Source organism: Cervus canadensis, chromosome 13 (genome assembly GCF_019320065.1).
Source record: "Cervus canadensis isolate Bull #8, Minnesota chromosome 13, ASM1932006v1, whole genome shotgun sequence".
Classification (NCBI taxonomy): domain Eukaryota; kingdom Metazoa; phylum Chordata; class Mammalia; order Artiodactyla; family Cervidae; genus Cervus; species Cervus canadensis.
The window spans coordinates 46,287,340-46,314,818 of record NC_057398.1 but is presented as its reverse complement, the minus strand read 5'-3'; the positions used below and the strand labels follow the sequence as shown (position 1 = coordinate 46,314,818).

The 27,479-nt window shown below is 39.5% G+C and overlaps 3 protein-coding genes across 4 annotated transcripts in view; 2 read left to right on the top strand and 1 right to left on the bottom strand.

Moving 5' to 3' along the window:
- ADSS2 (adenylosuccinate synthase 2) overlaps positions 1 to 14,053 on the top strand; it is a 32,342-nt gene extending 18,289 nt beyond the window's left edge. The window contains exons 7-13 of the mRNA XM_043485631.1: positions 718 to 799; positions 3,507 to 3,633; positions 4,820 to 4,974; positions 6,122 to 6,246; positions 7,482 to 7,579; positions 11,435 to 11,584; positions 12,907 to 14,053. Of these exons, the coding sequence (XP_043341566.1) occupies positions 718 to 799; positions 3,507 to 3,633; positions 4,820 to 4,974; positions 6,122 to 6,246; positions 7,482 to 7,579; positions 11,435 to 11,584; positions 12,907 to 12,959 (790 nt within the window). The 3' untranslated portion in view covers positions 12,960 to 14,053. The remainder of the gene's footprint in view (positions 1 to 717; positions 800 to 3,506; positions 3,634 to 4,819; positions 4,975 to 6,121; positions 6,247 to 7,481; positions 7,580 to 11,434; positions 11,585 to 12,906) is intronic.
- LOC122452179 (60S ribosomal protein L37a-like) overlaps positions 1 to 15,926 on the top strand; it is a 29,781-nt gene extending 13,855 nt beyond the window's left edge. The window contains exons 3-4 of the mRNA XM_043485632.1: positions 10,837 to 10,842; positions 15,542 to 15,926. Of these exons, the coding sequence (XP_043341567.1) occupies positions 15,572 to 15,850 (279 nt within the window). The 5' untranslated portion in view covers positions 10,837 to 10,842; positions 15,542 to 15,571 and the 3' untranslated portion in view covers positions 15,851 to 15,926. The remainder of the gene's footprint in view (positions 1 to 10,836; positions 10,843 to 15,541) is intronic.
- A 987-nt stretch (positions 15,927 to 16,913) lies between these two features.
- The window catches only part of C13H1orf100 (chromosome 13 C1orf100 homolog), a 33,524-nt gene continuing 22,958 nt past the window's right edge, over positions 16,914 to 27,479 (bottom strand). For both annotated transcript variants that reach the window (XM_043486018.1, XM_043486019.1), the window contains exon 5: positions 16,914 to 17,050. In XM_043486018.1, coding sequence (XP_043341953.1) covers positions 16,959 to 17,050 — 92 coding nt within the window. In that variant the 3' untranslated portion in view covers positions 16,914 to 16,958. The remainder of the gene's footprint in view (positions 17,051 to 27,479) is intronic.

Here is a 27,479-nt window from a genome sequence, read left to right as displayed (position 1 = left end):
GATGTGACAGTGCTATGGTGGGGTCTCCATATCCTAGGGTCTTGATCCTCAGATTTTCAAGTTCAAAGACACTATTGTGTCCTTTCACCTAGAAATAATTAGGTTATCAGATACTTGTGAAATAACGTGTATCAAGCTCAGCTTGAAAAATAAGAATGCCACCTTGACATTTAATCACTGTAGATGGGAAACCTAATAATCATCAGAAAACTATATGGTGACTCAGTGATGAGTTAGTTGGTTTCATCTAATAAGAGCATCAAAGATCACTTGCTGTATCCGTTTCCAGTCAGCAGTTTGTCTGTCTGCATTGTCAGGGCACCTCTAGTGAGAATATTGGAGACCAGTTGCTAATGTCTGTCGCTGACTCTCCTAAAAGCATGATTTTAAACCATTCCCTTTTATCTTTCACAGAGAATAATATAATTAATTCAGATTTAAGTCTTGCAGTTACAGATTTGAGTCATTCCTTGCTCCTCCTGCCCCTCACACACATCACCTTAATTATATTGTTGATATTCCTATCAGTAAAAAATATTTTGAATGTATCATTTATTCATATGACTGACCTTAATTAGATTCTGTTTCTCAGAGTGTAACTTCATTTTGGGGATCGTTATTAAGACCACTTAACTCTAGAAATCATTTGAATAGAATGAAATTATTCAGAATATTTTAAAACAGAGCTAAGGTCTTGATTTATCTGTTTTTTCTCAGGTTCAAAGTTCTGGCTAACCAGTACAAATCTATATACCCTACTTTGGAAATAGACATTGAAGGTGAATTACAAAAACTCAAGGTAATGCTTTCTGACATTTATAATATTCTTCTTAAAACTTGTTTGCCAAAATAGCATCTAGATCTTTCATTCATTCAGTCTTGTATTAGGAACTGAAAATACAAGATTGAAGAACATGTGGTTAATAAGTGCCACACAGATATGTGTAAAGTATTATAGGTAAGAACTAGTAAAGTGAGTTTGTATTTTTAAGTCTAAAAGTATACAGGCCTAAAAGGACGTGGCATGTTTGAGTAACTTTACATGATGTGGCTTTAACAAAACATCCAGTGGGGACCAGGGAGCAAGAATAAAGTACTTGAAAAGGAGCCTGACAGGCTACAGTGAATGAGGTCACAAAAAGTTAGACAAGTAGGAACTAAATCACAAGTCTTGTGTTGATCTTATATGTAGTAATAGGAAGGTTAGCTACTCAATAATTTTGAGCAGAAAAAAAGGACTAACTTTGTATTATATAAAAATCACTCATAAGCATTTGGAGGATAGATCAACTAAGGGACAAGTGAGAGATGATAACTTTTAAAGCTAACCAGCACATTTAGGACTGATACCCCAAAGGGTCAGTTTCTTTAGCACTGTGCTCTTTAGAGACAGAAGGTGATTGACCAAAAGTTAGGACCACAGTTGGTGCCTAAGTTAGTCAGTAATCAAGTTGCCTATCCTTTCCACCCTTCCATTCCTCCAAAATCTTTGGAGTTTCCAGCTGCTTCTTTTGTGTCTGACTATTACTCTTTCTTTCCTGTGAATAAGTATGACATCAGCTCCAGAACTGAATAGGAATTTACATACCTTATATGTCATTTTAGAATTGTAGCAGACCTTAGGTCTGCCTACTCACTGAATTTCTTTTGAAAAAGTGACCTTCAAGGGACAGTGTGAATGTTAGTTACTTGGATTTCAGCATATTGATTGTTGCTTAGAATGGACTGCCACTTTGTTTTCATTCTGTCATGCAACAAGTATTTTAAATTTATTAGTAGCAACTTAAAAATATTTACATGCTAATAAAAGGTGTATCTTTTCAATTCTATTTTATGCATATTCCATATAAGTGTAAAGTAGATGAATAATATTGACCAGAATTAGGTAAGAAGATTTTTAATAGGTGATGAACAGTATTCCCCCATTATCCTTGGTTTTGCTTTTTGTGGTTTCAGTTTCCTATGGTCAGCTGCGAAACAACTCTCAAGTTTTAAACTTGAGACTTTCTGAGTAGTGTGATGAAACCTCTTGCTGTCCTGCTCCATCCTGCCCAAGACATCAGTCATCCCTTTGTCCAGTGCGTCCTGCCCGTTAGTCGCTCACTGGCCATTTCACTTGCCAGATTGACTGTCCTGGTATCACAGTGCTTATATTCAAGTGACCCTTTTAACTTACTGATGGCCCCAAGGTACAAGAGCAGTGATGCTGGCAATTTGGATACACCAAAGAGAAACCATACAGTGAAAGTTCTTGACTTAATAAGGAAAGAGAAAAATATGCTGTGGTTGCTAAGGTCTACAGTAAGAATAAGTCTTCTATCCATGAAATTGTAAAGAAGGAAAAAGAAATTTGTGCTAGTTTTGCTGTTGCAAAAGTGTAACAGTGTGTTACATAATTTTTATTATAGTATAACGTCATAAGTGTTCTATTTAATTATTGGCTATTGTTGTTCATCTCTTGCTGTGCCTCATTTAAAAATTAAATATTATCATAGGTATGTATGGATAGTAGAAAACACAGTGTAGGTGGAGTTTGGTAATGTCTGTGATTTTAGGCATCCCCTGGGGGTCTTGGAACATATTCCCCTAGGCTATGTGGGGGATACTGCTGTATGTTGAACCGGGACTTTAAGGAACGTGATGAATGGTACAGTCATTTCAGGCATTAAAAAAAAAGGACTAAAACAGGAAGCAGCATGAGACTGGGGACTCGAGCCAGAGGGGGATTATATGTCCATCAGTACATATAACATACTCAGTGAGTCATGAGTGGATCTTGGAATTTCCATACTGGTCTGGCTAAACATTTAAACATGGTTGAAACTAGATTTTATTGCAGTTATACTATAGGCCTTGGGGGAACCCTTGTTTATATTTTTAATTGAATTTCTAGAATTAAGCAGTATTATTAATACTTTAAACATGTTTTGAGAAAGTTTTATCATGTTTATGTGAGTTAGTATTTGATATTACTAGTAATACTGCTAAGGTATTTTACTGTAATGGAATACAGTGGGAAAAGAATATTAGTAATCAATTATTGACGCTTGCTTGGCAATGTCACTGGTGGCCTTCACAACATTTTGAGAAAGACTTTAATGCACTTATGGTTATATGGACTCTAAGTGCTGCTTTTTTAATACCTACAAAATATAAAAGCACAATATTCAGTTCTTTTTATTTTCCTAAAAACTGGTATATGAAGTATGAGTACTGGGCAGTTCAGAAGATTGTTATCATTATTTGCAGTGAGGTTGAAGTAGAACCTTTGAATTTCATTGTATCTCTACTTCTCTTCAAATAGTGTCTCTTTTCTGGTTCTGGAGAATCAGCATGAGAGACCAAAGCCATGCCAAATATTGCAATAGGGTGAGCATTGTCACCAATCCCTTTCTCCTTTCCAGTTGTCAGTTTTCACTGTCAAAAGTTGGGTAATTTTTACTCAGATAGTTTACATTGTAAATTTATTAGTATACATCGAACTTGGTTTTTGTCTTTGTATATAGGGTTATATGGAAAGGATTAAACCAATGGTGAGAGATGGAGTCTATTTCCTGTATGAAGCTCTCCATGGACCACCAAAGAAAATCTTGGTAGAAGGTGCAAATGCAGCACTACTAGATATTGATTTTGGTAAGTGAGATACAACCCACGGGGGGCATAACTGAGCCCTAAATTGCTTAAGATATGCATAATTAATGTTAGCATTAAAGGATTTTAGAACAAGGCTTTTTTGCTTGTATATTCAGGAATGATGCAAGTTTGTCATCTTATCCTAACCCTTTTTTTAAAAAAGGAATATTTTATGTTTTGCAGTTCATTAGAAAAATGAAATCACTCTTTGGGTCAATGGGATTTTTGTTGCTTGGTTTATAGCAATTCCAGACTATATTTCCTTGGAACTGAAAGATGATTAGATGAATTCTGTGAAAGAACCTATAATTCAACCTTTTAAAAACTATCAAGAGCTAATAGTATACATTGTTACTGAGCATACACATCCTAAGATCTATGGAAGTCTGTTTAATTAGTTAATTAGAGTTCCCTGGATGAGAGATTCTGAGTTTAAAAATTTAATGCTTATCATCTTCAAACTTTGTTGACCTTTCAAGCTAAAGATGATCTCTCAGTATAAGACTGATTGTTCTCAGCTGTTACTAACATTTCATTGACTTTTGACTCCAAGTAAGCCAATTCAGGTGTATTTCTATACAGTAGGTACATATTTTTGATACCATAATATGCCTGTCCAATCTGGAAAGAAAGCAGTGTCTAATTAGCATAGGGGATAGTTCAAGAATGAAGAGGATCTTGGGGTCAGAGTTGGAGGGGATAGGAAGTACACCTTTGCTTACTCTTGTCATTTCTGGGGTTTATTCCCTGAAGAGAGATCAAAAGGTCATAGAATGTGTAATACCACAGAATTCTTAGTGTACTCTTGTCACTCCAGGCTGCTGGGGTATCCGTATCAAGGGAGTAAAATAACTTTACTCCTGTTTTAAATTAACAGGAAAGTATAAAATATAAATCTACATAGTAGGATAACACCAGAGTTTTGGCATTAAATTAGGTGAGAACCTACTGGACAGAACCGAGTAACTGCATGTACTCAAGGAGCATCTGTAGTATAGCACTGCAGCTAAAGCATAACCACCTATGTTTTTATCTCTGCAGACAAAAAGAATCAGGAATAAAACATCGAGGCTTTGAAAGGGTGGTTCCATAAGTCTGTCAAATACCTAGAATATACTCAAATGCAGAACTTTAAAAAATAGCGTCTATCATTTGTGTATATTTTACTGTTTGTTTCTGTTTTTAGGAACTTATCCTTTTGTGACCTCTTCAAACTGTACAGTTGGAGGTGTGTGTACTGGTTTGGGTATGCCCCCTCAAAACGTTGGAGAAGTGTATGGAGTTGTGAAAGCTTATACAACTAGAGTTGGTATTGGTGCCTTTCCTACAGAACAAGACAATGTAAGCCTGTTTCTCAGTAAATCTGATTCAAAAGTTTGAAAATGAAAAATCATGCCTTTTTCTTAATGAATTATTGTCTTTTATGCATTTCACTTAATTTGCAAGATTAATCAGTGCAACTTTAAAGAAAATTACATATACCTTTATTGTTAGTGGTAATAGATTGGCAACAAAAGGAGAGAGATTAGTGGGCACTTAAAGGTAACTGTAATTGCAGGCAAGTGAAGGTGGGTTACGAAGGGGATTAAGATAGTAGAGGAGGGAGAATTTAAAAATAACAGGTATCTTTCACCAAGAGCTTATTAGGAGTCAAGGTTGAGGAAAGTGACCTCCAGACATTGTCTAATCATAGCCCACTCTTTACTTTGTGGTGACCTCAGGCCAGCCACTGTTTAATTGCTGTAAACTTAGAAGCTCTTTTTATCCTCACAACAACTCTGGGAGCTGGGTGCTGTTACCATCCCTATTCTACATATGGGGAAACTGAGGCCTGGAGAACTGAAGTAACTGCCTCAGGCCACACAGATAGACAAGGCTAAAATTCAAACCTGATAAAGCAGGATTTTAGTTGTAATTCCGTCAGAATATGTGTGATAATGAAATGATGGCTTTAATCAGAAAGGTGTAAATTAAGGAATAGATAGATGATAGATGGGAAAATTAGGTTGTAGGGAGTGGCTGTAGCTTAGAACTTTGAGCATTGTTTTGAACCTTAATTTTCTTCGAAAGGACATTGTGGTAGCAACTAGTAGATGGGAATTTGCCTTATGGTTTTCAGGAAAATCATCAAACTACAGTTCTTAGAACAAATTGGCCTAACTTATCTATTTTAGTAAATATTTATTAGCAGCTTAGTTTTTAATATGCAATATTTATAATTTTTATGTTAATCCAAATTTTTAGAAGTTATCTATATAATGTAAAAAAAGAAAGGTTGGTCTTAAAATAGTGGTTAAAAAATAAAGTCAAAAGTGGATGTATTTCAAATAGTGCCTCCTTCACATAAAATCTATCTCTGAAATTGTTCCTTCCAACTTATTTTTTCTGAAAGACGTTTATCTCTAAGAAACTTTATGCCTTGTTATATGATCTACTAGATTTAGAGTGCTGGTATTCTAATCCTAAAGTTTTATTTTCTGTTCTTTAGGAAATTGGAGAATTATTACAAACAAGGGGTAGAGAGTTTGGTGTAACGACAGGAAGGAAAAGAAGATGTGGCTGGTTGGACCTTGTTTTGCTCAAATATGCTCATATGATTAATGGATTTACCGCGTGAGTATTCTTAGAAACACTTATTTCATAAATGACAATTCATGACCACAGGTTAAATTTTGTGGAGTGCAAACTTGAGGTAGTGCACTAATACAAAAATTTCACTCTTTAGATTCCAAATGAAATTGCAGTTCAGAAGTAGACCAAAGTACAGGGGAGGGGTGCATCAGGAGAAAGACCCTAGTTTTTCTCCCTAGACACCCAAGGTTGGGAGAGAAAATCGTGATACTCTTACATGCATATAAGTTTAGAGGGAAGTAAGACAGGCAGGTAGAAAGGTGAGTAGGTAGACAGATGGAGCAACATAGAGTATGTATATCAGAGGGGAGGCAATGTAACTGATTTAATGGATAGGCTTGATTGACATCTGACTTCTGGATTCAAATATCAGATCCATACATTATGCTATGTGACTGTGGGTAAGTTAATCTTTCTGTGCCTTTTTCATCATCTTTAAAATCTAAATAATAGTACTGTCTACATCACAGGGGTATTTTGAAATCTAGACGAGAGTATATAGCATGCTGCCTGGCACACTAAAAATGCCCAGTAAAAGTTGCTCTTAATACTGATGTTTACACATAATAAATTAAAAATGTATTCATATTTGTGTTATTCAGGCTTAACTTTTAGCAAATATTAGAGTAAAGGATAAAAAATAATCTGTAGGCAAGAATCTCAGACCTAGTGTTTTATCTCATTTCTATAGATTTTCCTAGAAAACTGTTTTCCAGTCAATTTATTGGGAGAATTTGATGTGTTATGAAGAGATCCTCCCTCTCCTTTGACAATTTCTGACCAGAAGGGTAATGTTAAAGGAGAGTGAAGAAATGAGGATTGATCGCATATGTGTATATATCGTACAGGTATCTTGTCATTCACGTGGAACAGTCAGTTTTGCTGTGTCAGCCACAGAATGCATCCTTTGCTCCAGGCAGCCCTATCTGGATATGTATTAGTTGATCCTGAGAAACTAAGCGAGAGGATGTGGATCTATCAATCAGTGAAGATCTGTTACAGTTATAAGAAAAGTGACTCACTAGTAGATCAGTTAAGTCATTGTTTTTAATAGAGGAAAATATATCCATGTATTGCCCTGTAGTGTTTTATGTGTGGTGTGCTTTAAAATATAATTCTAACCAGTTTTCAGAATTGCTTTGGAACTTTTAGCTTTGTATGAATTCTCCTTTACTTCTTCATCAAGTTGTTAACATCTCCTTTTCTTCCAAAATTAGGTTGGCACTTACCAAATTGGATATTTTGGACATGTTTACAGAAATCAAAGTTGGAGTTGCATACAAGTTAGATGGTGAAATTATACCTCATTTTCCAGGTATTCTTTTTTAGGCTGTGTATAAAGAGTATTATTAGGTGTATGTATCAGAGCAATTCATAAAACTCTTTTGTATAATTTTATGACATACAGCCACAGACTTGAAATGCCCTTTGGGAACAGTGCAAGTATACTCACAGCATTTGTTTCATGTTGCTGTGGATTTGGGTGCTGTGTCATGACAAGCTTGTGTTCACACCTGAAACGGGAAAGAAGAGACGGTACCACTGGGCCCAGTTACGCTGCTCCTGAATCTTATCTTCCCTACTCTGAAAGTAACCTCTCTGTAGGCATTCCTTGAGAAATGTGAGATAGGACAAAAGAGCCCTGCTTGTCAGGGTACGCAGGCTCTTAATACATTAACCCACTGTGTCCTTCAAGCTATAGGAATGATTTTTTTCTAACCTATGTGTCTAAAGTAGATGGATGTAAAGAGATTTCCTATTAGAGCCAGTGGGTTTCTTCAGGCATATCTTTAGTTATATGAGTTCTTCAGTTACCCAGAAAGTTCCAAAAATGTTTCCATTTTCCAGAAATAGAAACTGTTAAATTGTTTAGTCATTCTGGAAGACTAAGAATATGTCAAATGAAGGAATATTGACTAGCTTAATGGAACTTGGTAGACTGGTAGGTTTTTGACCAGTCCTTGGGAATTGAGAACTGCGAGTTCTTAGAAGCATGTTTAAAGTCATTATTTGTTAGCTGACATCTGGGCCATCTCCAGTTTGATTTCTTCTGACTATTCTTTTCCTTGATTGTGGATCACTGTGTCTGTGTCTCATGACTTTTGGTTGAATATTGTACATTGTGCATAATATGTTGTAGAGACTTGGATTCTGTTATCTTACTCTGAAGAGTATTGGTTCTTGTTTTAGGGGACAGTTGAATTACTGTCTTGTCATCCTGAACCTCGTATAGCTTGGTTTTTTTATACTTTGTTCGTATAGTATATGGAGAGTACAAGGTGTTTCCCAAATCTCTCTAACCTAGTGTGAGACAGTCTCCAAATTATCTCTGTGGGTCTTGGCAGAACTTAGTTTTAGGCTTTGTTGAAGGGTGAATGGGGGTTGGTGGGGAGCGGGCAGAGTGAGGGAGAGTCTGTAGTAGATTTCAAGCTAAAGTTTGGTTTTTACCTTTAGTGAACAACCTTTCTGTTGTCTCAGCTGGATGCCAGGAGAGTTAACAAGGTATAAAGAGATCTTTCCAACCTGGCAGTGCTGGAGCTCCAATGTACCCTGTCCCTTCCCTTTCACCAGCACTGCTTGACCTCTAGAATCTTTGTCCCACTCAGCTATGTGACAGCTGCTATCTGATAAGCCTCCCGTGGGACCATGTGTGTATGGTTGAGCTTTAGCCATGGTACCTTCACACCCATTTCTGGGGGAGGAATACCCTCTCTATAGCTCTCTCCTCTCAGGTGCTTGCCCTTGATGATTCTAGCTGCTTCAGCTTTCCTGAAATCTGATATCTATGTTCTCAGGTCAGTGGGACCCCCATTCCCTACTGACTCCAGTGTCCTGACTTTCCTTGATCAAGAAATTGCCCCTGGCAGAGAGTTAAGTAGTTTCAGGAATTGCTTGAGTTTTCTTCCTCTCAGAGACCACAGTTTGTATTACCTATTGACCACTGCCTGGAAACAGTTGTCATGTATTTCGTCCAGTTTTAGTTATTTATGCTAGAAAACAGAGAAGGCAGTGGCAACCCACTCCAGTACTCTTGCCTGGAAAATCCCATGGACGGAGGATCCTGGTGGGCTGCAGTCCATGGGGTCACTGCAAGTTGGACATGACTAAGCGACTTCACTTTCACTTTTCACTTTCATGCATTGGAGAAGGCAATGGCAACCCACTCCAGTGTTCTTTCTTGGAGAATCCCAGGGACGGGGGAGCCTGGTGGGCTGCCGTCTATGGGGTCGCACAGAGTTGGACACGATTGAAGCGACTTAGCAGCAGCAGCATGCTATATGCTAGAAAAGTTCATCTAGAACCATATGCTCCATCATGACTGAAAGGAGAAGCCTCCCTGAGTCTCTTGATTCTCTGTGGTCTGTCACAAGCAGTGTGACTTAGTGTGGTTCATCACTTTCTCTAAGTGTCCACAAACATTCCTAACATGATACATTTTCATTGTGCCATGGATCATAGGAGAGAACTCTCGTATCCATATATTCTCTTATTAAACTTTTTATTCCACCACTTGCAGAATCCTTTCATCCTGTACCTTTAGGATCCAGTTCTGTACATACTCCTTTTGCTCCTACTGGTAAATATTGACTCAGTCCTACAGATCCTTCAGAATATATTTCCTCTCCTCCTTTAGCAGGCCCTGTGACTCCTTGGCCAACTTACGTTTGCATGTCAGGAAGGAGGCCCTGAGAGGCTTCTGCATCATCCTCAAGCCAAGGGAAGCCTCAGCCGTTCTGCAGGCCATCAGCGAATCTATAGAAAGATTCAGCCAGATGTCTCAAAAGTCTCAGGGTTCCAGTTTTTCTCAAACAGGATCTGGCCTTGTAGCAGATTTGCTGGATTTGAGCGTTCAGCTTTCTCTGGAGCTCTGCCATCTGTATGATTGAGTCCTAAGCCTGATCCTCAGCTCTTCCTGCTCTTCGCTGTAGGAGATGAGATTCTCTCTGGGTGTTTTCATTACCCTTTCATTGTCTTTGTCCAGTTCATGAACAGTGTCCATCTAGAGCCGTTCAATCCCAGTTTCCCTTCTGCTCATTGCCAGTGCTTTGCTTCCCACCACAGCATCCCAGTTCACCTCCCGTGGACAGTTGTACTACTAGAACATGCCAAAGACTGGACTCTCTCTATCACTAGCAATTGTCCTCATTGCCAGCCAGCTGGCCAGTGATCCAGCTTCAAGATCCCATTCTAGAGCCTTCTTCCTCAAGGCCACTCCTGGCACAGTTGTCTTACTTTTGGTTCCCTGCGAAACAGACTATGATACAGAGATGTACGTGTAGGTAGTTTGTTTGCAAGTGCTCTGAGCAACAATGTCTGTAACGAGGGGGAGAGAAGAAGTAGGATTAAGCAGAAGTTGAACTGCCAAGAAGTTCCATGAAAAACCCTCAGTTGGTCCCATGGGGAACTCTGGGACTAGACTAGTCCTCCAGACTAGTCCCAAGTTAAGGTAAACAGGCAGGTCCTTCATATCCCCATTTTGATTCGTCAGTATGGGCTGCTCCAGGGAGACAGCTGAGGAGATTCTGAACTGTGCGTTCTCAGCAGGCAGTACTCCGGTAGCTGGGGAATTAGCGTGTGAGTCCTGAAGAGGGAAGTCTGGACAGTGTACCAGAGCATCCACCATACTACCTCCAGTCAAGGACACTATATTCTTGTTTTAGTACGTTTTTGGCTTCTATTAGGGAATATGGAGAAACTGGTTAGGTGAGATAATGAAGAAATTTTCCTCCTAAGTCTTTGTATACAGTCACAAAAACAATAGAGGATTTCCCACGTGAGAGCATGTATGCAAGCCTTCTTTCTGTGACATTGCTGCCATTATACAGATCCATAGCCCCCAGTCCATAGTATGGAAGTCTAAAAAGCTCTGAAAACTGAAAGTTGTTAAGTTTGGCACCAAAACTCATTTGACAGGAAAACCTGACTTGAACTGATGTTAGAATTAATAATACTACCCACTTAGAGTGAATAATCCTATTGCTGCAAAAATGTTTGATTATGAAATACTAGATGTTATACTTTTCTACCTCCCTAAATTCTGAATAATTATAAATTTCAAAACATTACCTGGCTCCAGTGTAAGAGATTGTGAACCTATGATGTATTAAAAACTCATTTGACAATAGGCAGTGTACACCATGGGCATATATATTTATTCTTTAACTTTCAGCAAACCAAGAAGTCTTAAATAAAGTTGAAGTTCAGTATAAGACTCTCCCAGGATGGAACACAGACATATCAAATGCAAGGACTTTTAAGGAACTACCTATTAATGCACAAAACTATGTTCGATTTATTGAAGATGAACTTCAAATTCCAGGTAAATATACTTTATGAACAACTATTTTTTCTACTTTTGATTTCAGCTATCTTTGAAATAGGATAAAAAACAGATTATTTCTCTGTAGAGTGCTTATGATTTGCACAGATGCCCAGGAAAAAATAAAATATCTTTCTCTAATCCTTCACATGCCTCAAGACAATATATTACCTCTCACCCTTTTTGATCCTGTTTTTAATTCTGTTAGTCTTTTTTTTTTTTTTCTTTTTGCCCTATGACATTCATTCTTATTCCTTTCTCCCTCTTAATAATAAATCCTTGTGTCTTTACCACCATCAAAACTGGTTTGTCATTTTTTTTCCACTTGAGGTTAAGCTACCCTTGAGAGTTGATGAAGTTTCTTGACTAGATATTAGGAAATAATAGATGCAGAAAATAGGAAATCCAACTTGAAAAAAATGAAAGAATAAAGAGTAAAACTTCTTTATTTAAAAAAAAAAAGTAAGCTGGCCAAAGAGTGAGACATAGCTAAATTATGGCTATGAACTAGTTATGTGAAATCTCTCTTTTAAAACATTGCTTTTTCCCCTTTGGTGCTGTTGGAGATTTCAGAGACAAAAGGTAGAGTGGAAAATATCCTCTGTATAAAATCTATTATGCACTTAACCTGATTTTATATTGTTGATTATATTTGTGGTTCATCTCCAAACATGAATCTTGTTTTCCATATTGCTATCTGTGTCTCCCAGCTTGATATTAAATCTTATAAGCATGTTTGCTCATTGTACTTACTCAACGTCTTTTGAAATATAAAAAGCAGTTAGTTTAACAATGACATCTGTAAAATGCCATAAAGGTTTGCCCATGTAGTGCGAATGAGGAGAGATTCCCCTAGACTGGTACAGTAGCCAGATTCTCAGGCTGTGCAAGTTAAAACAGTATTCTCTTCCAGATATTTCTAGTTTTTGTGAGATATGGAAGTTACAGTGTCACTTCAGTGTCTTCTTACTGTCATCCATTTATTAAAGATGCCTGTCTTTTCTAGTTAATTAGGAATTTGATTAAAGGTTTTTAGGTCGCTAATGGTTTGGGCCAGTATTTTACTAATCACTAGGAACTGAACAGTTGTAAATATTGTACAGTTAAAACAGGAAAATTTTAAGGCATACTACCCTGTCCTGGATGTTGACTGCACATTCTGTTTAGAAATTGGCATAATCTGCTAATAGAGGGAAAAGATAGCAAAAGACATGGGGGGAAAGTTAAATGGTGACGCTGAGAAAAGTGGGGGATCTGTTAATCCCAAAGATTGAACATTATACATGGATTAATACTATTCTTATACTTTTTCTCCCTCCCAGTTAAATGGATTGGTGTAGGTAAATCCAGAGAATCTATGATTCAGCTCTTTTAAGGATTTCCAGTGATGCAAGAAACACTCCTGGAGAGGCGGGGAAAGGACTTTCTTAAATATGTCATTTATGATCTACAAATTCCAAGAATAAAGACATTGAAGTGAGTGTTAAGCCCTACAGTTGTTTCCAGTCTTTTGAGATGGATGGCTGGTGTGGAGATACACTTTGGCATTTTCCAGTGTCAGCTTTCTTAGCTGGCATAATTGCCGAATCATTTGTTGCTCCTGCTGCTCATGGTGCCATGTTTTCTTTGAATGTTTAGTAATAATATAATCAATGTTGTTTGAAATCTAAAATAGAATTACTTTCAGTGTAGTTTTTCTTCATTATTGTTGTTGTGTGTTCATAGGTTTTACCTCTATTGAATGGTAAGAACAATTAATGCAGTTTTGCACAAATATTTTTACATTCTGATCATTCATTTCTGTCACTGTAACCTTTGTTGTTCGAGAGAAAATGATAAGAGAGGAGTCCTGTAAATTTTTGTAATGCTATAAATTCTGTTTAAATTGTGAACTGTTTATTTTCTGCTGAGACCATTGCAAATTTGAGCTTTGGTGATGGGAGGGGATTATATTCATGAGTCCTCTAATTTGTACAGAACACAAAGCTTATTTCTCTTGTGTAAATTATTTAACATATTGAACATTTAGCTAAATGTTCAAAGAAAGAAAAAAGTGTTCCCTAAAATAACAATTGTATTGTTAGAAAACTTAGTCATTAAAAGATCTGTTGTGATATTTGGTGGATATTTTTCTTTAATTTCAGACATTAATTCTGAAATGTATAGCTTTCTTACCATTATTTCTAAAGTCAAATGGGTTGATATTTGAACATCGTGCCTGCCAGTATGCCTACAGAGTCATCTATAAGTGTCCAAATGAAACCAACTTGTTGGTCATAATTTTGATCATACCTTTATTTCTTCTTTCTTGAAAAAAAAAAAAAGGTGTTATTTTGACTGTTTGGCTTACCATACTGCATTGTAGATCATCCTTCAATGAACTACTTTAAATGTTTAAATTAGGTGCCACTTAAATTTATTTTATTATACCATCAATAGCTGATTAAAAAGAACCAACTATTTCTAGTATGTTTTGTGTATTGTGTTTTTGTTCTGATAAGAGAAATAATAGTAATACTACTAGTACGTATAAGACAGAGTTTTACCTTTGTAGTCTGTGGGGTACAGTGAGGAAAACTCGGCAACAGAATCTTTGAAAGGATCTAAGTGTCTTTTATCTTTACTAAGTGTATTTTTATTAATAGTTTTTAGAGTCCGTTATCTTGGCTATAAGTATCACATTATTAAAACGTGTTTTTAGTAATGGTCCAGAAGCAAATAAAGTGACCTGTTTGGGGACTTCCCTTGTGGTCCAGCGATTCTGCGTTTCTACGGCAGTGGGTGCGGGTTCAATCCCTGGTCAGGGAACTAAGATGCCACTTGCTGCACAGTGCAGCCAAAAAGTTTGAAAAAAAAAAAAGTGAGCTGTTACTAATTAAATTGGTTGAGAGGATATGTTCTTCAGGTACAGTTAAGTTTTTAAAATTATAGGCAACTGTATTAAAATAATCTTTGTTGATCAAGTATATGTGCTAGGTATTAGGTATGTGATAAGTACACAGTCTTCCTAAAGTTTATTGTAGTGGGGAGAGCATGCTAAACAAACATATGCTAGGATGGAAAAGTACCGGAGTGCAGTGCAGGAGAACCTAATCTAAATTTGGAAAAGGTCAGAGAAGGCCCTTAGTAGATACAGCATTTAAACGGACCAGAAAGATAAGTGGCTGGAGTACAAAGTAGTCAATGTGCAAAGACCCAGAGGCTCGAAATAATTTGGGAAGTTTGAGCAACTGAACAAAATAGCGAGGGACTGGTGAGGCCGCTGAGGCTGGCAGGAAAAACCAGAGGAGGGTAAAGCCAGACAACCAAACGGTGTTTTCTGTGAGGACTAACAAGATACTTCAGTGTGGGGAGGACCGGTCTAGTGTGTACGTTTATATATGTTAATACAGTTAAATGGGGATGCCTTTCCTTCACAAATGAGTATATGAATTTAATGCCATTCCAATCAGAATCACCATGGTGTTCCTTGTAACTGGAGAAAAGTTATTGAAGCTTAGGTGAAAAAATGAATACGTAAGAATGTCTAAGATAGTTTTGAAAAAGGAATGTGTTGAGAGAGGAGGTTTTTACTCACCAGATATTAAAATGGTATAAAGCTACTAAAATCAAAGTATGTGATACTGTCATGGGAAAGAACAGATATGTAAGGGAAGTGGACTAGACATTCCAGAAATAGATGCAACATATGTGGGAACATAATGTAAGCACTCCATTTCACTGGGAAAAGAATACATTATTATTTTTTTTTAAAGAGTACATTAAAAAGAATGATAGCAAAACAATCTCCACGTAGAATAGAAATTTATAATAGAATAAAAAAGTTTTAAGTAATAAAAGTAATATCAGAAAATATATACTCTTAGAGCCTTCTAAAGAAAAACAGGAAACTTGGAAACCCTAAAGAAAATAATGTACAGATTTGAACAGAGTAAAATTTTAAAAACACTAAACAGCCTCTTGGGCTCGGATCTAGGTTGCGTTAACATGGTGGAACGCACCAAGAAGGTCGAAATCGTGGGCAAATACGGGACCCGTTATGGTGCCTCCCTCAGGAAAATGGTGAAGAAAATTGAAATCAGCCAGCACGCCAAGTATACCTGCTCCTTCTGTGGCAAAACCAAGATGAAGAGAAGAGCTGTGGGCATTTGGCACTGTGGTTCCTGCATGAAAACAGTAGCTGGTGGTGCCTGGACCTACAACACCACTTCTGCTGTCACAGTAAAGTCTGCCATCAGAAGACTAAAGGAATTGAAGGACCAATAGAAGCACCACCATTTGATAATGTTGCTAGCCTATAATAAATGGGTTAATTTATGTAACAAAAAAATAAAAATAAAAACACTAGACAAAATTTTAAAAAACAACTGAGAAAAGTAAAAGTTTGGAAAAAGTCAACATATGTCCCTAAAACACAACAAACTGCAACAAATAGACCACTGACAACCAGTAGAAAGATAAGCAAAGCTTTCATTTGGGAGGATTCTTGTCTTAAGTTCTGTGAAATATTTCTTTGGAAAATACCTCCAAGTGTTTATCATTTTGTCTCTGGCATGCTTATTAGTTAGATGATGGACCTGATTTATTACTTCACAACTTAAGACTAAGGCAATGGAGATGTATGTATATTAATACATGTGTGTGTATATATACATATATATATGTATGTATATAACTGTTCTTGGGGGTAGTTTATTAACTGGTAGACTACTTTGGGGTGATGAGTAGGGGACCAACTACTATGCTTGGGGAGTCCCTAGAGAATAGAATGAAGATTCTTTTCTTTGGGAGCATTTCTTTAGAGAACCTCTGTCGTTTTGCCTAGGGAGCTGGTGACTGGTTGTCAGGCTTTCTTGTCAGTATAGGGATGTTAATTCTTCTGTGTGGAGACTTTCCGTTAATCCTCTCACAGTAGCCCTCTGCCATACTGGGTTCTGCATCCAAAGCACTTTCAGGGTCTCTGATGCCAGGAATCTTCCTCCTTGGCAATATCTTTAGGTTCTTCTCTCTCTCTCTTTTTTTTTCCCCTAACAGTGTTGCAGTTATTGAACAGATGCAATTATCTCCTTAACTGGTCCCACAGGTAACCACTGGACTAAATGTGAGATGGTTTGGCGACATTAGCAACAACACTGGTAGTGGGGCCTTAAGAACAGGTGACAAACTCTTCAGGCTGATCTTGATTCCCTGCCCTAGACTGACCAAATGAGTAGAAGAGAATTTGCAATGTGTAAATATTTTTAGGATTGTAGCCATCAGGATACACACTTAAAAGTAGTTCTGCTAACCATTATTTTAGTCTAAAGGAGCCACTTAAGAATGCCAAATGTTTTGTTCAAAATGCCATGGTTACTTTAGTTTAAAAGCCTTTCTTTCAAAGCCACCTCCCTTCACAACAGTAGTGCTCTGGCAGTGAATTGAGTGGTCTAGGATTCGATGAAACTGTGCCTAATTTCCGGGCCCAATCTGGAAAATAAAAGAAATTAATGATTTATTTTAAAACTACTCAGTTTTAACACACTATCTTTTCAGGAACAATTGTGTGCAATAACAAAGTGATTTATAAGGTTTAAAACAAAGGAATATATTTAAAAGATGTGGGGGGAAAAGGGCTTAATCAAAAGGTTGTTTTTGTGGTTCAATCTCTGATTGAGGCGTGTGATTAGATTATTCCAAAATGTAAATAAAATGAAATAAATTGCATAAGTTTGTATTCTTACATTCTAATTCTAGATACCTGCTTCACCCTTTAAGCCCTAATAGGTCATTTTGTATCATGTTTGTATCAAAATGTAGTTACCATCCCTAAATTCAGACCCATTGGAGTGCCCTCATCTTTTATATTGTCTACAATCACCAGCATTTCTGCTTACCTAAAGGTATGGGTTCAAGGAGTTTGGGTTGGATACTGCAATCATTGCATCTACAACTAGTGGACCAAAGACTAGACTGTTTCAATGATAGTGTAACAAAACTTTATCAGGTATAGTGCTATTCCCTGTGTTAGGTGTTTTACTTAGGGTTAACCCTAAAATTCACAGATCCTCAGAGGCCCACTGATACTATCACTACCTCAAAGAGATCAATGAACTTTCCTGAGTTTACAGGACTTGTGAGAGGAGGAGCCCACATGTGACCCAGAATTAGCAGGCCCCAAAGTCCCTAATCTTTTCATTGTTCTCTCCACCTTCCATAGCACTTCAACAGCATTTAAAGAAATAAGCATTTTTAATATTAAGAATGAATAACATTTCATTTACTCGGGAAATATAGCTGGAAATGCCATGTCTGGAAGATTGTAAAGATCAGATTTAACTAAATGTGATGCTGTCCGTAGTTGGTAACCATATGACTTCTCAAAGCTTACTATTAGATTAAATAATAACTCTGACCTTAAGGATTACATTGTATACCAGGGAAATATATTAATGATGTTTAGAAGTGTTAGGAATCCTACTTGATAGCCTTAGTGATCTTTGTTATGAGAATTATGGAGTTGAATTAGATACATTTAACCAGGTAAATTCAACAGTAAATGTTTTAAGAACACAGCAATATTTTGGGAGGATTTCTCCTGCTATTCCACTTAGTGCATATATATGCCTTCTGACAGTGGGTGCTATCAAGTCTGAAATATACTATACAAATTTGGGGGTGGGGAATACTATGGAAAGAACTGTGAAATGATTTTTTAGATTTCTATATCATTTGACAAAAGTCGAATTATTGTTCATGTGAATTTGTGTGTGATGACTGCTTTGAAATTCATTGCTGAAAAATGAAGTGAAAAATTAGTTGAGAACCACAGAGAAAATGTAACCAACTTGCTGAAGAATCTCATGTATTCCAAATGATTTAATAATTTAGTATTATTTAATAGTATCACTTTAGGCAATTAAGAAATTTTAAAGGATAACCTTGATTATATATGATTACTACTTTATGCCCTAGTTTTAGAAATTAATCCCAGTGAAAGATGTCATTCCAGTGTATTAGGTTTTTTTAAAAACAAACTTTTATTGTGGCACATGTTTGTCCTTGATTATTAGTAATAGCTAACAGTTTTGGAGGTTTCTTAATGTTATGTACAGGCACGATGCTACATTATTTATATGGGTATCTCAGTTCTATTAGGTAGATACTATTTTTATCCTTTTTGCATGTGAGAAAACTGAAGGTCAGAATCTAAGGGTCACACTGCTACGAAAAGAATATACTTTATTTTGGAAGAATGAGGTTTTTTAATTATTTGGCACCAAGGTGCATAAAACAAGTGCAACTTTCATCTGAGGGGCCATCTCACCCTCCCAGGCTATAGATCCCCTGAGAACAGAATCTTCTCTTCTACTGTATCTTGCACATAGTCAATGCTTAGTAAATATTTCCCAAATAAATGAACCCCTGTGTTCTGAGAAAGAACTTTTACTGAGGAGGAATTTCTTAGCTAATAACCATAATCTGTCATGGTCTGTATATAATCTGTTCTTCAACTGTTCCCAAATAAGAGGTAAGAACTGAACATGAAATGCAAATTGCTAATCTAGACATGAACTTGGCCCTTAAACTCTGATGACAAAGACTGGTCAAATGGATAAGATTTTAAAACAGTCTTACACCTTGATAAACACTGTAATAGTACTTTCTCTTATTCTGTGAAAGGCCTTCCCCCAAATACTCCTTCAAGGAGTCAGTTTCTTGAATTAAACAAAAGCTCAATTCAATCAGTGCTCAGCTTCATAATAATTCTCTGTTAGGTCTCTTGCAAACCAGCCCTTTGCCTGCCTGATAGTTGTTTATAAAATAATTGCCACCTAAGTATCTCTAAAATCCATGTAAGATGGTTCAGTTCAGTTCAGTCGCTCAGTTGTGTTCGACTCTTTGCGACTCCATGGACTGCAGCACACCGGGCCTCCCTGTCCATTACCAACTCCCAGAGTTTACGCAAACTCATGTCCATTGAGTTGGTGATGCCATCCAACCATCTCATCCTCTGTCATCCCCTTCTCCTGCCTTCAATCTTTCCCAGCATCAGGGTCTTTACAAATGAGTCAGCTCTTTGGCCAAAGTATTGGAGCTTGAGTTTCAACATCAGTTCTTCTAATGAACACTAAGGACTGATCTCCTTTAGGATGGGCTGGTTGGATTTCCTTGCAGTCTAAGGGACTCTCAAGAGTCTTCTCCAACACCACAGTTCAAAAGCATCAATTCTTCAGCGCTCACCTTTCTTTATAGTCCAACTCTCACATCTATTTGTGACTACTAGAAAAACCATAGCCTTGACTAGATGGACCTTTGTTGGCAAAGTAATGTCTCTGCTTTTTAATATGCTGTCTAGGTTGGTCATAACTTTCCTTCCAAGGAGTAAGCGTCTTAATTTCATGGCTGCAGTCGCCATCTGCAGTAATTTTGGAGCCCCTCAAAATAAAGCCTGCCACTGTTTCCACTGTTTCACCATCTATTTGCCATGAAGTGATGGAACCGGATGCCAAGATCTTAGTTTTCTGAATATTGAGCTTTAAGCCAACTTTTTCACTCTCTTCTTTCACTTTCATCAAGAGGCTCTTTACTTCTTCACTTTCTGCCATTAAGGATGGTGTCATCTGCATATGGAGAAGGCAATGGCACCCCACTCCAGTACTCTTGCCTGGAAAATCCCATGGATGGAGGAGTCTGGTAGGCTGCTGTCCATGGGGTCGCTAAGGGTCGGACACCACTGAGCGACTTCACTTTCAGTTTTCACCTTACACTTTCATGCACTGGAGAAGGAAATGGCAACCCACTCCAGTGTTCTTGCCTGGAGAATCCCAGGGACAGGGGAGCCTGGTGGGCTGCCGTCTATGGGGTCACACAGAGTCGGACAAAACTGAAGCAACTTAGTAGCAGCAGCATCTGCATATGTGAGGTAATTGATATTTCTCCCAACAATCTTGATTTCAGCTTGTGCTTCATCTAGCCCAATATTTCTCATGATGCATATAAGTTAAATAAGCACAGTGAAAATATACAGCCTTGACATACTCCTTTTCCTATTTGGAACCAGTCTGTTGTTTTCTGTCCAGTTCTAACTGTTGCTTCCTGACCTGCATACAGATTTCTCAAGAAGCAGGTCAGGTGGTCTGGTATTCCCGTCTCTTTCAGAATTTCCCACCGTTTATTGTGATGCACACAGTCAAAGCCTTTGGCTTAGTCAATAAAGCAGAAATAGGTGTTTTTCTGGAACTCGTGTGCTTTTTCGATGATCCAGCGGATGTTGGCAATTTGATTTCTGGCTCCTCTGCCTTTAAGGTGGTGCTAGTGATAAAGAACCTACCTGTCAATGCAGGAGACATGGGTTCAATCTTTGGGTCGGGAAGATTCTCTGAAGGAGAGCGTGGCAACCTACTCCAGTATTCTTGCTGAAGAATCCTGTGGATAGAGGAGCCTGGCAGGCTATGGTCCATGGTGTTGCATAGAGTCGGACACGACTGAAGTGACTTAGCACACAGGGATGCATGCACTGCGTGCTGCTACTAGGCAGACTGGGGACCTGGGACCCTTTGCTGCTTTGCTATAATGCTTACACCTGGAAAAACTTCTCTAGTAACAAAATATTAATACAGAGAAATGAGAAAAGACTAAAAATAACTGCATGCAGGCAGTTGGGGGAAATCATAGACAACAAGATACAAAAAGAGCAAAAATCCCAACTGCCACTTTTGAGGAGCTGGAAGCAAAAAGAGTGTCTTGGGAGCTTTGGCTCTATACATGCCCCCCTGCACACATCACCACCAAAGAGGTGGGCAAAACACCTAAGCCCAATACCTGAGCATACCTCTACTCATATCCCATAAAAGGAACCAGCTCTACCATCTACTGAACAAGGGAACCTGTTACTTGTTCTTGCTCCCTCCTACAGCTAGCTCAGGAACCCCAATAAAAGTCTTGCCTGAATTTCTTGTCTGGCCTCTAGTCAATTTCTATTGCTTGGGGAAGGCCTAGCACCCTGGCCGGTTTCACTGCCTCCCATCATCAGCGGCCTGAAGCACTGGTTCCCAACTTGGCTATACAAAGGAATTATCTGGGGAGTTTTACAAATTACTCATGCCTGGGACCTTCTTCCTCCCACCAGGAGATTCTGACTTAATTGATATTGGGTATATCCTTGGCATCTGGATTTTTAAAAGTGATGTAGCTGAAGTTAAAAACCTTCAGCCTAACCCCTGCAATCATCTCCTGACCCTTCTTATTCCATCTTGGCTCCACTCTACTCCCCATCCTGTCCCTTTTTCTTCTCCATAGTTGGAGTAATCTTTTCAAAATGCAAGTGTAACTGTGTCACCTCCACCCCCTTAAAACATGGGGGCTTCCCAGGTGGCCCTAGTGGTAAAGAAACTGCCTGCCAATGCAGGAGACATAAGAGATGCAGGTTTGATTCCTGGGTCAGGAAAATCCCCTGGAGAAGGAAATGGCAACCCATTCCAGTATTCTTTCTGAAGAATCCCATGGACAAGGAGCATGGTGGGCTACAGTCCACAAGGAGGCAAAGAGTTTGACACAACTGAAGTGACTGTGCATGAACCCCTTAAAGCTTTTCAAAACTTGCCCAGTAATCTCAAGCTAGAGGCCCCAAACCTGAAAATGGCTCTTAAAGCCCTCCTTCTTCTTCTTCTTTTTAAAAATATTTATTTGGCTCCGTTGGGTCTTAGTTGCAGCAAGTGAGATCTTCGGTCTTCCTTGTAGCATGTGGGATTTTTAGTGGAGTCATGCAGACTCTTACTTGCATCATGTGGGATTTAGTTCCTTGACCAGGGACTGAACCCAGGCCCCCTGCATGGGAGTGCAGAGTTTTAGTCACTGGACCACCAAGGAGGTCCCCAAGCCCTCCCTGACCTTGTCATCTCTTTAGCCACATCCTTCTTGACTTATGGGCTCCAGCACACTCATTTATCTTTTAGTTCTTCAGCCATGCCATGCTCTTCCCACAGCGCCTTTGTACACACTGCGCCTAGTGAAGCTCTTCTCCCATTCCTTCCCTCGTTAACTTTTAGCTCATCTTTCAGCTGTCAACTCATCATTTTTCTGACCTGTTATATGCTCTTATAACACCACATAAACTCTGCTTCATAAGACTTACGGCCAGTGAAATTTTATGCTTATCTCTATGCTGGTTCCCCCATTGAAGCTCCTTGAATGTAGAAACTTTGGGTCTATTTCTGCTTCACATGGTGTTACTAAAACCTTGCACACTGGCCTATAGTTATACTCTCAAATTAGTTACTGAAGGAATATGTAGGAATGAATGAAAATATGCTTGACATCAGATCTATCACCAAGTTCAACTGATGTCAGCTCCAAAATATCTCCAGGACCCATTTGTTCCTCTTTGTCTTCCCTGCTGGTCCAAGCCACCATTATCTCTGGTCTCAACTCCTAAACAATGTCCTCACTGGTCTGCAGACCCTCCCTCTTGTTCCTCTCCAGTGTCCTAACAGCAGGCAGACTGATCTTTTAAAAATCCAAACAATATGCTACTCCTCTGTTCAAAATTATTCCAAGTCTTTCTCTTGTTCTCAGAATAGAATCCAAGCAACTTACCACTCTCACCCTCACTGACTATCCACCGAACTACACTGGCCTCATTTCTGTTCCTCAAACATGCAAGCCGTTTCCAACTTTCAGGCTTTAGCACTTACTGCTGTTTATATGATTCATTGTTATTTTCCAGGGCTCAGTTAAAATTATATACAGATATTCCCTGACTGCAGTGTTAAAAGTAATCTCCCTTGGCTACATTCATCACTGTTTACTTCCCTAACAGCAGGACTACAGTCTAAAGTTCGTTTTAAATGGACTTGTTTATGCTCCGTATGTGCTTTCCAGGTGGTGCCAGTGGTAAAACAAACAAACAAAAATGCCGCCTGCTGAGTGGCAGGCAATGGGTTTGATCCCTAGGAGGGGACGATCCCCTGGAGGAGGGCACGGCAACCCACTCCAGTATTCTTGCCTGGAGAATCCCATGGACAGAGGAGCCTGGCCAGCTACAGTCCATTGGGTAGCAAAGAGTCAGACATGACTGAAGTGACTTAGTTCATGCTCCATATCCCCCATTAGAATGTCAGCTCCATGAAAGCAGATGTCTTGTTTATCCTGATCACTGTACTCCCAGCAGATAGGTTGTACTGGGTGTTCAACCAGTAACTGAATCATCTTACAGCTGCCAGCTTCCAAGATGGGTCTCAATGATTCTTGCCTCTGGTGGTATCCATGCCCTTGGATCCGACTCCCCTCCCATACTGCTTCAGGGCTGACTGTAATATGACCTTCAAGTTTAAGCCATAAAAGACATTGCAGTTCCCATCTTCATCTCAAATTACTCATTCTAGGGGAAGATAACTGTCACACCATCAGGATGCTCAGCATGGAAAGAATCAAGACCCCAATCCCCCAGTAGCCTGTGACAACCACGTGAGCCGTCACGCTTGACAACTATATGAGTGAACCACCTTGAGGGTGGATCCTCCAGCCCCCTTTGAGCCTTCAGATGATGAAGCTTTCACTGTCACAGACTGCTACATTGAGAGAGACTCTGAGCAAGAACTGCCCACCTGAGCAGTTCTCAAACCCTAACCCACCAAAACGATGAGAGGTATTAATAAAAATCATCATTATTGATGTTTTAGGTTACTAGGTTTTGGAATGGTTTGTTACTCCACAATAGAAAACTAACATACACTCAATGAGTAATCAACGGAGTCCTGAATACTTCAACATAAATTATCTCTTGAATCGGTCAGGCTTCAAACCTCACTAAGCAGGGAATGATCCTAGGCCACACTTTCAAGTACCATATTTTCCATATTTCTATCAGAGGCTTTAACAATCTTGCAGTACAAGTGGGAGGCTGTGCAATTAGCTTTAATTGCTCTCCTGTGAATTCTTTATTCAGTACTGTCTTTTCTCTCTCCTGAGGCTCTGCCATATGAGTCTTCCCATTTCCCATGAAACTTCCTCAGTTCAATTTAAGAGCAAGTTTTGGGAGTGTGACATCTCTGCACATGACCTAGACCGATGACTTAGCAGCTGCTTTGCCTGAACAGGTTTTTAAGTCTCTAAGCCTCTGTTTCCTGTTCTGCTAAACAGAATTAGTAAAAATACCTACTTTGTGGGGACAATCCGACTCATCACAACGGTGAGTGTGACACACATATGAGTAAACCACTTAGCACACCTTGGGCACATGACAAATATTTTAAATTTTAGCAATTATCCTAAAATGCGGACCTTGAATCTCTATTTTACAGACAGAAAGGTTCAGAAAAGTCGAGTGTCCTGCCCGACACCGCACAGCTGGGATGTGCCAGGCCTGTAGCACTCTAAGGCCTGAATTCTGCTCCCTGCCTCGCACTGCCCCATCCATGGTTCTGCCACCGCCTCCCAGCTACCCTTCTCACCTGCTGGCTGTATCTTCTCCTGCCCGTGCTAAGCAGTCCGACAGACTGATGCTAAGCTAACCATCTGACAGAGGATGCTAAGCTAACATCCTCTGAAGCTGATTGGGTTGCCCCCTTGACTCTGATCCTATAACGGCTCTGATTATGCAAATTCAACTTTCCAGGCTCCTGTAGCTCCTCTTCAGTTCCAGGCACTCTCGCCCACTCTGCCAATCTTCATTTTACTTCCCACTTCTGTTCTACCTTGCTCAATCATGCCTGGCCCTCTTGGGGTTCCTCCCTGCTCTCCTACCCCGCCACCCCACAAACTCCCCCTTCTTCTCATCCACTGCCTCTGGTAAGTCCCCCTGTTTCTTTTTCTACCTGCAAATCTTATCCATCGAGATGAAGCTTAGTTCCCCACTGGTGCATTCTGCTTTCCTGGCTGTTCTAGGCCCCAGTGATCTCATCTTTCTACTGCTGCTCCTCTACTTGGTACTTTTCCCCAGGGGGCTCAGTAGTAAAGAATCTGTCTGCCAATGCAGGAGACTCAGGTTTGATCCCTGGGTCAGGAAGATCCCCTGGAGAAGGAAATAGCAACCCACCCCAGTCTTCTTGCTGGGAAAATTCCATGGACAGAGAGGCCAGATGGGCTACAGTCCATGGGGTTGCAAAGAGTCAGATATGACTTAGCGACTCAACAGTAGCAGCAGCAACCTCTGATAGGTTCATTATTGCCTCATCTTCCCAGTTAGATTGTGAGCTTCCTGAGGCTGGATCATAGTCTGGACTTTCTTTTACCTCCTCTCATGGCACTTAGCCTGGGTGTTTTTTTTGCTAAACATTCACCTGATTATATAGGTTTGGAAAGAATTAGGAATTGCCTTTTAAAATAAGCAAGAGAGAAACTTCTTGTGCCTGTCTAGCAAGACTTCCTTATAGCAGAGAAATGGTAAAGAAGTGTTTACCATCACTTTGGAAACTAGAGGTCACCTAGATTCCCTCATACAAAGGAAATAAATTTCACACTCAGTCAGCCTCCAAAGACTGCTTCTACAGGGATGGGAGCCCCACCGGTTCTTCCCAACCACCCCTTCTTTTTTCCAGTTCCACCTCAGCTCCAGGTAGTGTCTTCTGCCTGAAGCCAACTTTCTTTAACATAACCCTCCTAAGGTCCCCTGATTCCTACCACTCCATACTTCCTCCTCCAATGACCTATCTCAGCCTTCACCCTCCTCCCTATCCCCTCAGCTCCCTCTCTTCTCAGGCTCCAAACTTCTCTCACCTCCAAGAACCCGATTAGCCTGCTTGCAACTTCTTATCCCAACTCGCCCTGTCACTCTCTGGCCCCAATCCCAGCTTCATCCATCACCACCCCTATGCCTGGCTCCACTCCCTGAGATCTGCCTGGCTCTGCTGGGTTCCCGCTCTTCCCAATTGCCCTTTTTTCCTGTCCCCTTGCGACTGAGTCCCAGCCCTGCTCTGGCATTCCCTCCGGGCTGCAGCTCTTTGTTCAGGGAGAAAAAAAGAAGGGTAGATTCTTCCCATTCCCCATCCCATTCCTCTCACCATCCTTCTACTAGTTCTGTTATTTTTAATTTTAAGATAAAAAAAAAGTGGCTCATTTTAAAGAAAACTGTTGAATAGATAGTAGTACAAGTGATGCTCAGCTGTGACAGAGGTAAAATAGCCTGAAGGTCCAGCACAGACCTTGGGCTAGGGCTGAATTCTGTGTCTGAAATGACCTGGGTCTGGGTTTTGCTTCTATTTCCTGTGACTTGGGGCTGTCTCTGCAACTTGGTCACTGTAAAGAGGGGGAAATAATAGTATTTACTGCAGAGAGCTGTTAGAAGGCCCAAATATATGCTCACCACCATGTAAGAGCCCCAGAAGTGTTGGGGTTCACTCGTTTAGAAAGTCTGTCAGTGGAGCAATCGATGCTGTGACTAAAATCCAAAGCGTCAGTGATTACAGGAATACAGTCAAGTTCAAGGTCATTTCTATGTGTACTTCCCAGGGTCATATCTGTGGGGGGGCCTTGGCCCCTCAGCACTCATACACGGGCTGCAGCATGGAGAAATACTACAGAGGGAACTTAGAATTTTTGAAACATACCTGCAAATATTAAATAATTGTCATAAATCCATTTAAAGTAGAATGAAAGGAGGAAGACCCTCTCAACAGTGTGTTTAGGCACAATAACAAATTTGTCGAGTGACAAGGGGGCTCCGAGGAGTGGTCAGGCTTGAGCCTGCTTTCTACCAAGGACACTTGTGAATTTTCAGCCTTAAAGTCTCCTGTACGAGGAGCTAGGAAAGAAGGATGTAGTCCAGGGGCAGCTCTCGAAATTCTTCTTCCTGCACCAGACACAAGGGAATACCCCTCCCTGCCAATGTGACTGGTCCCAGACAGGCTCCCTGAGACAGCAAGCCCACAGGAGATGCTCAAATGTGGCCCAGGCAAAGTTGCTCTCAGACAGTGAGAAC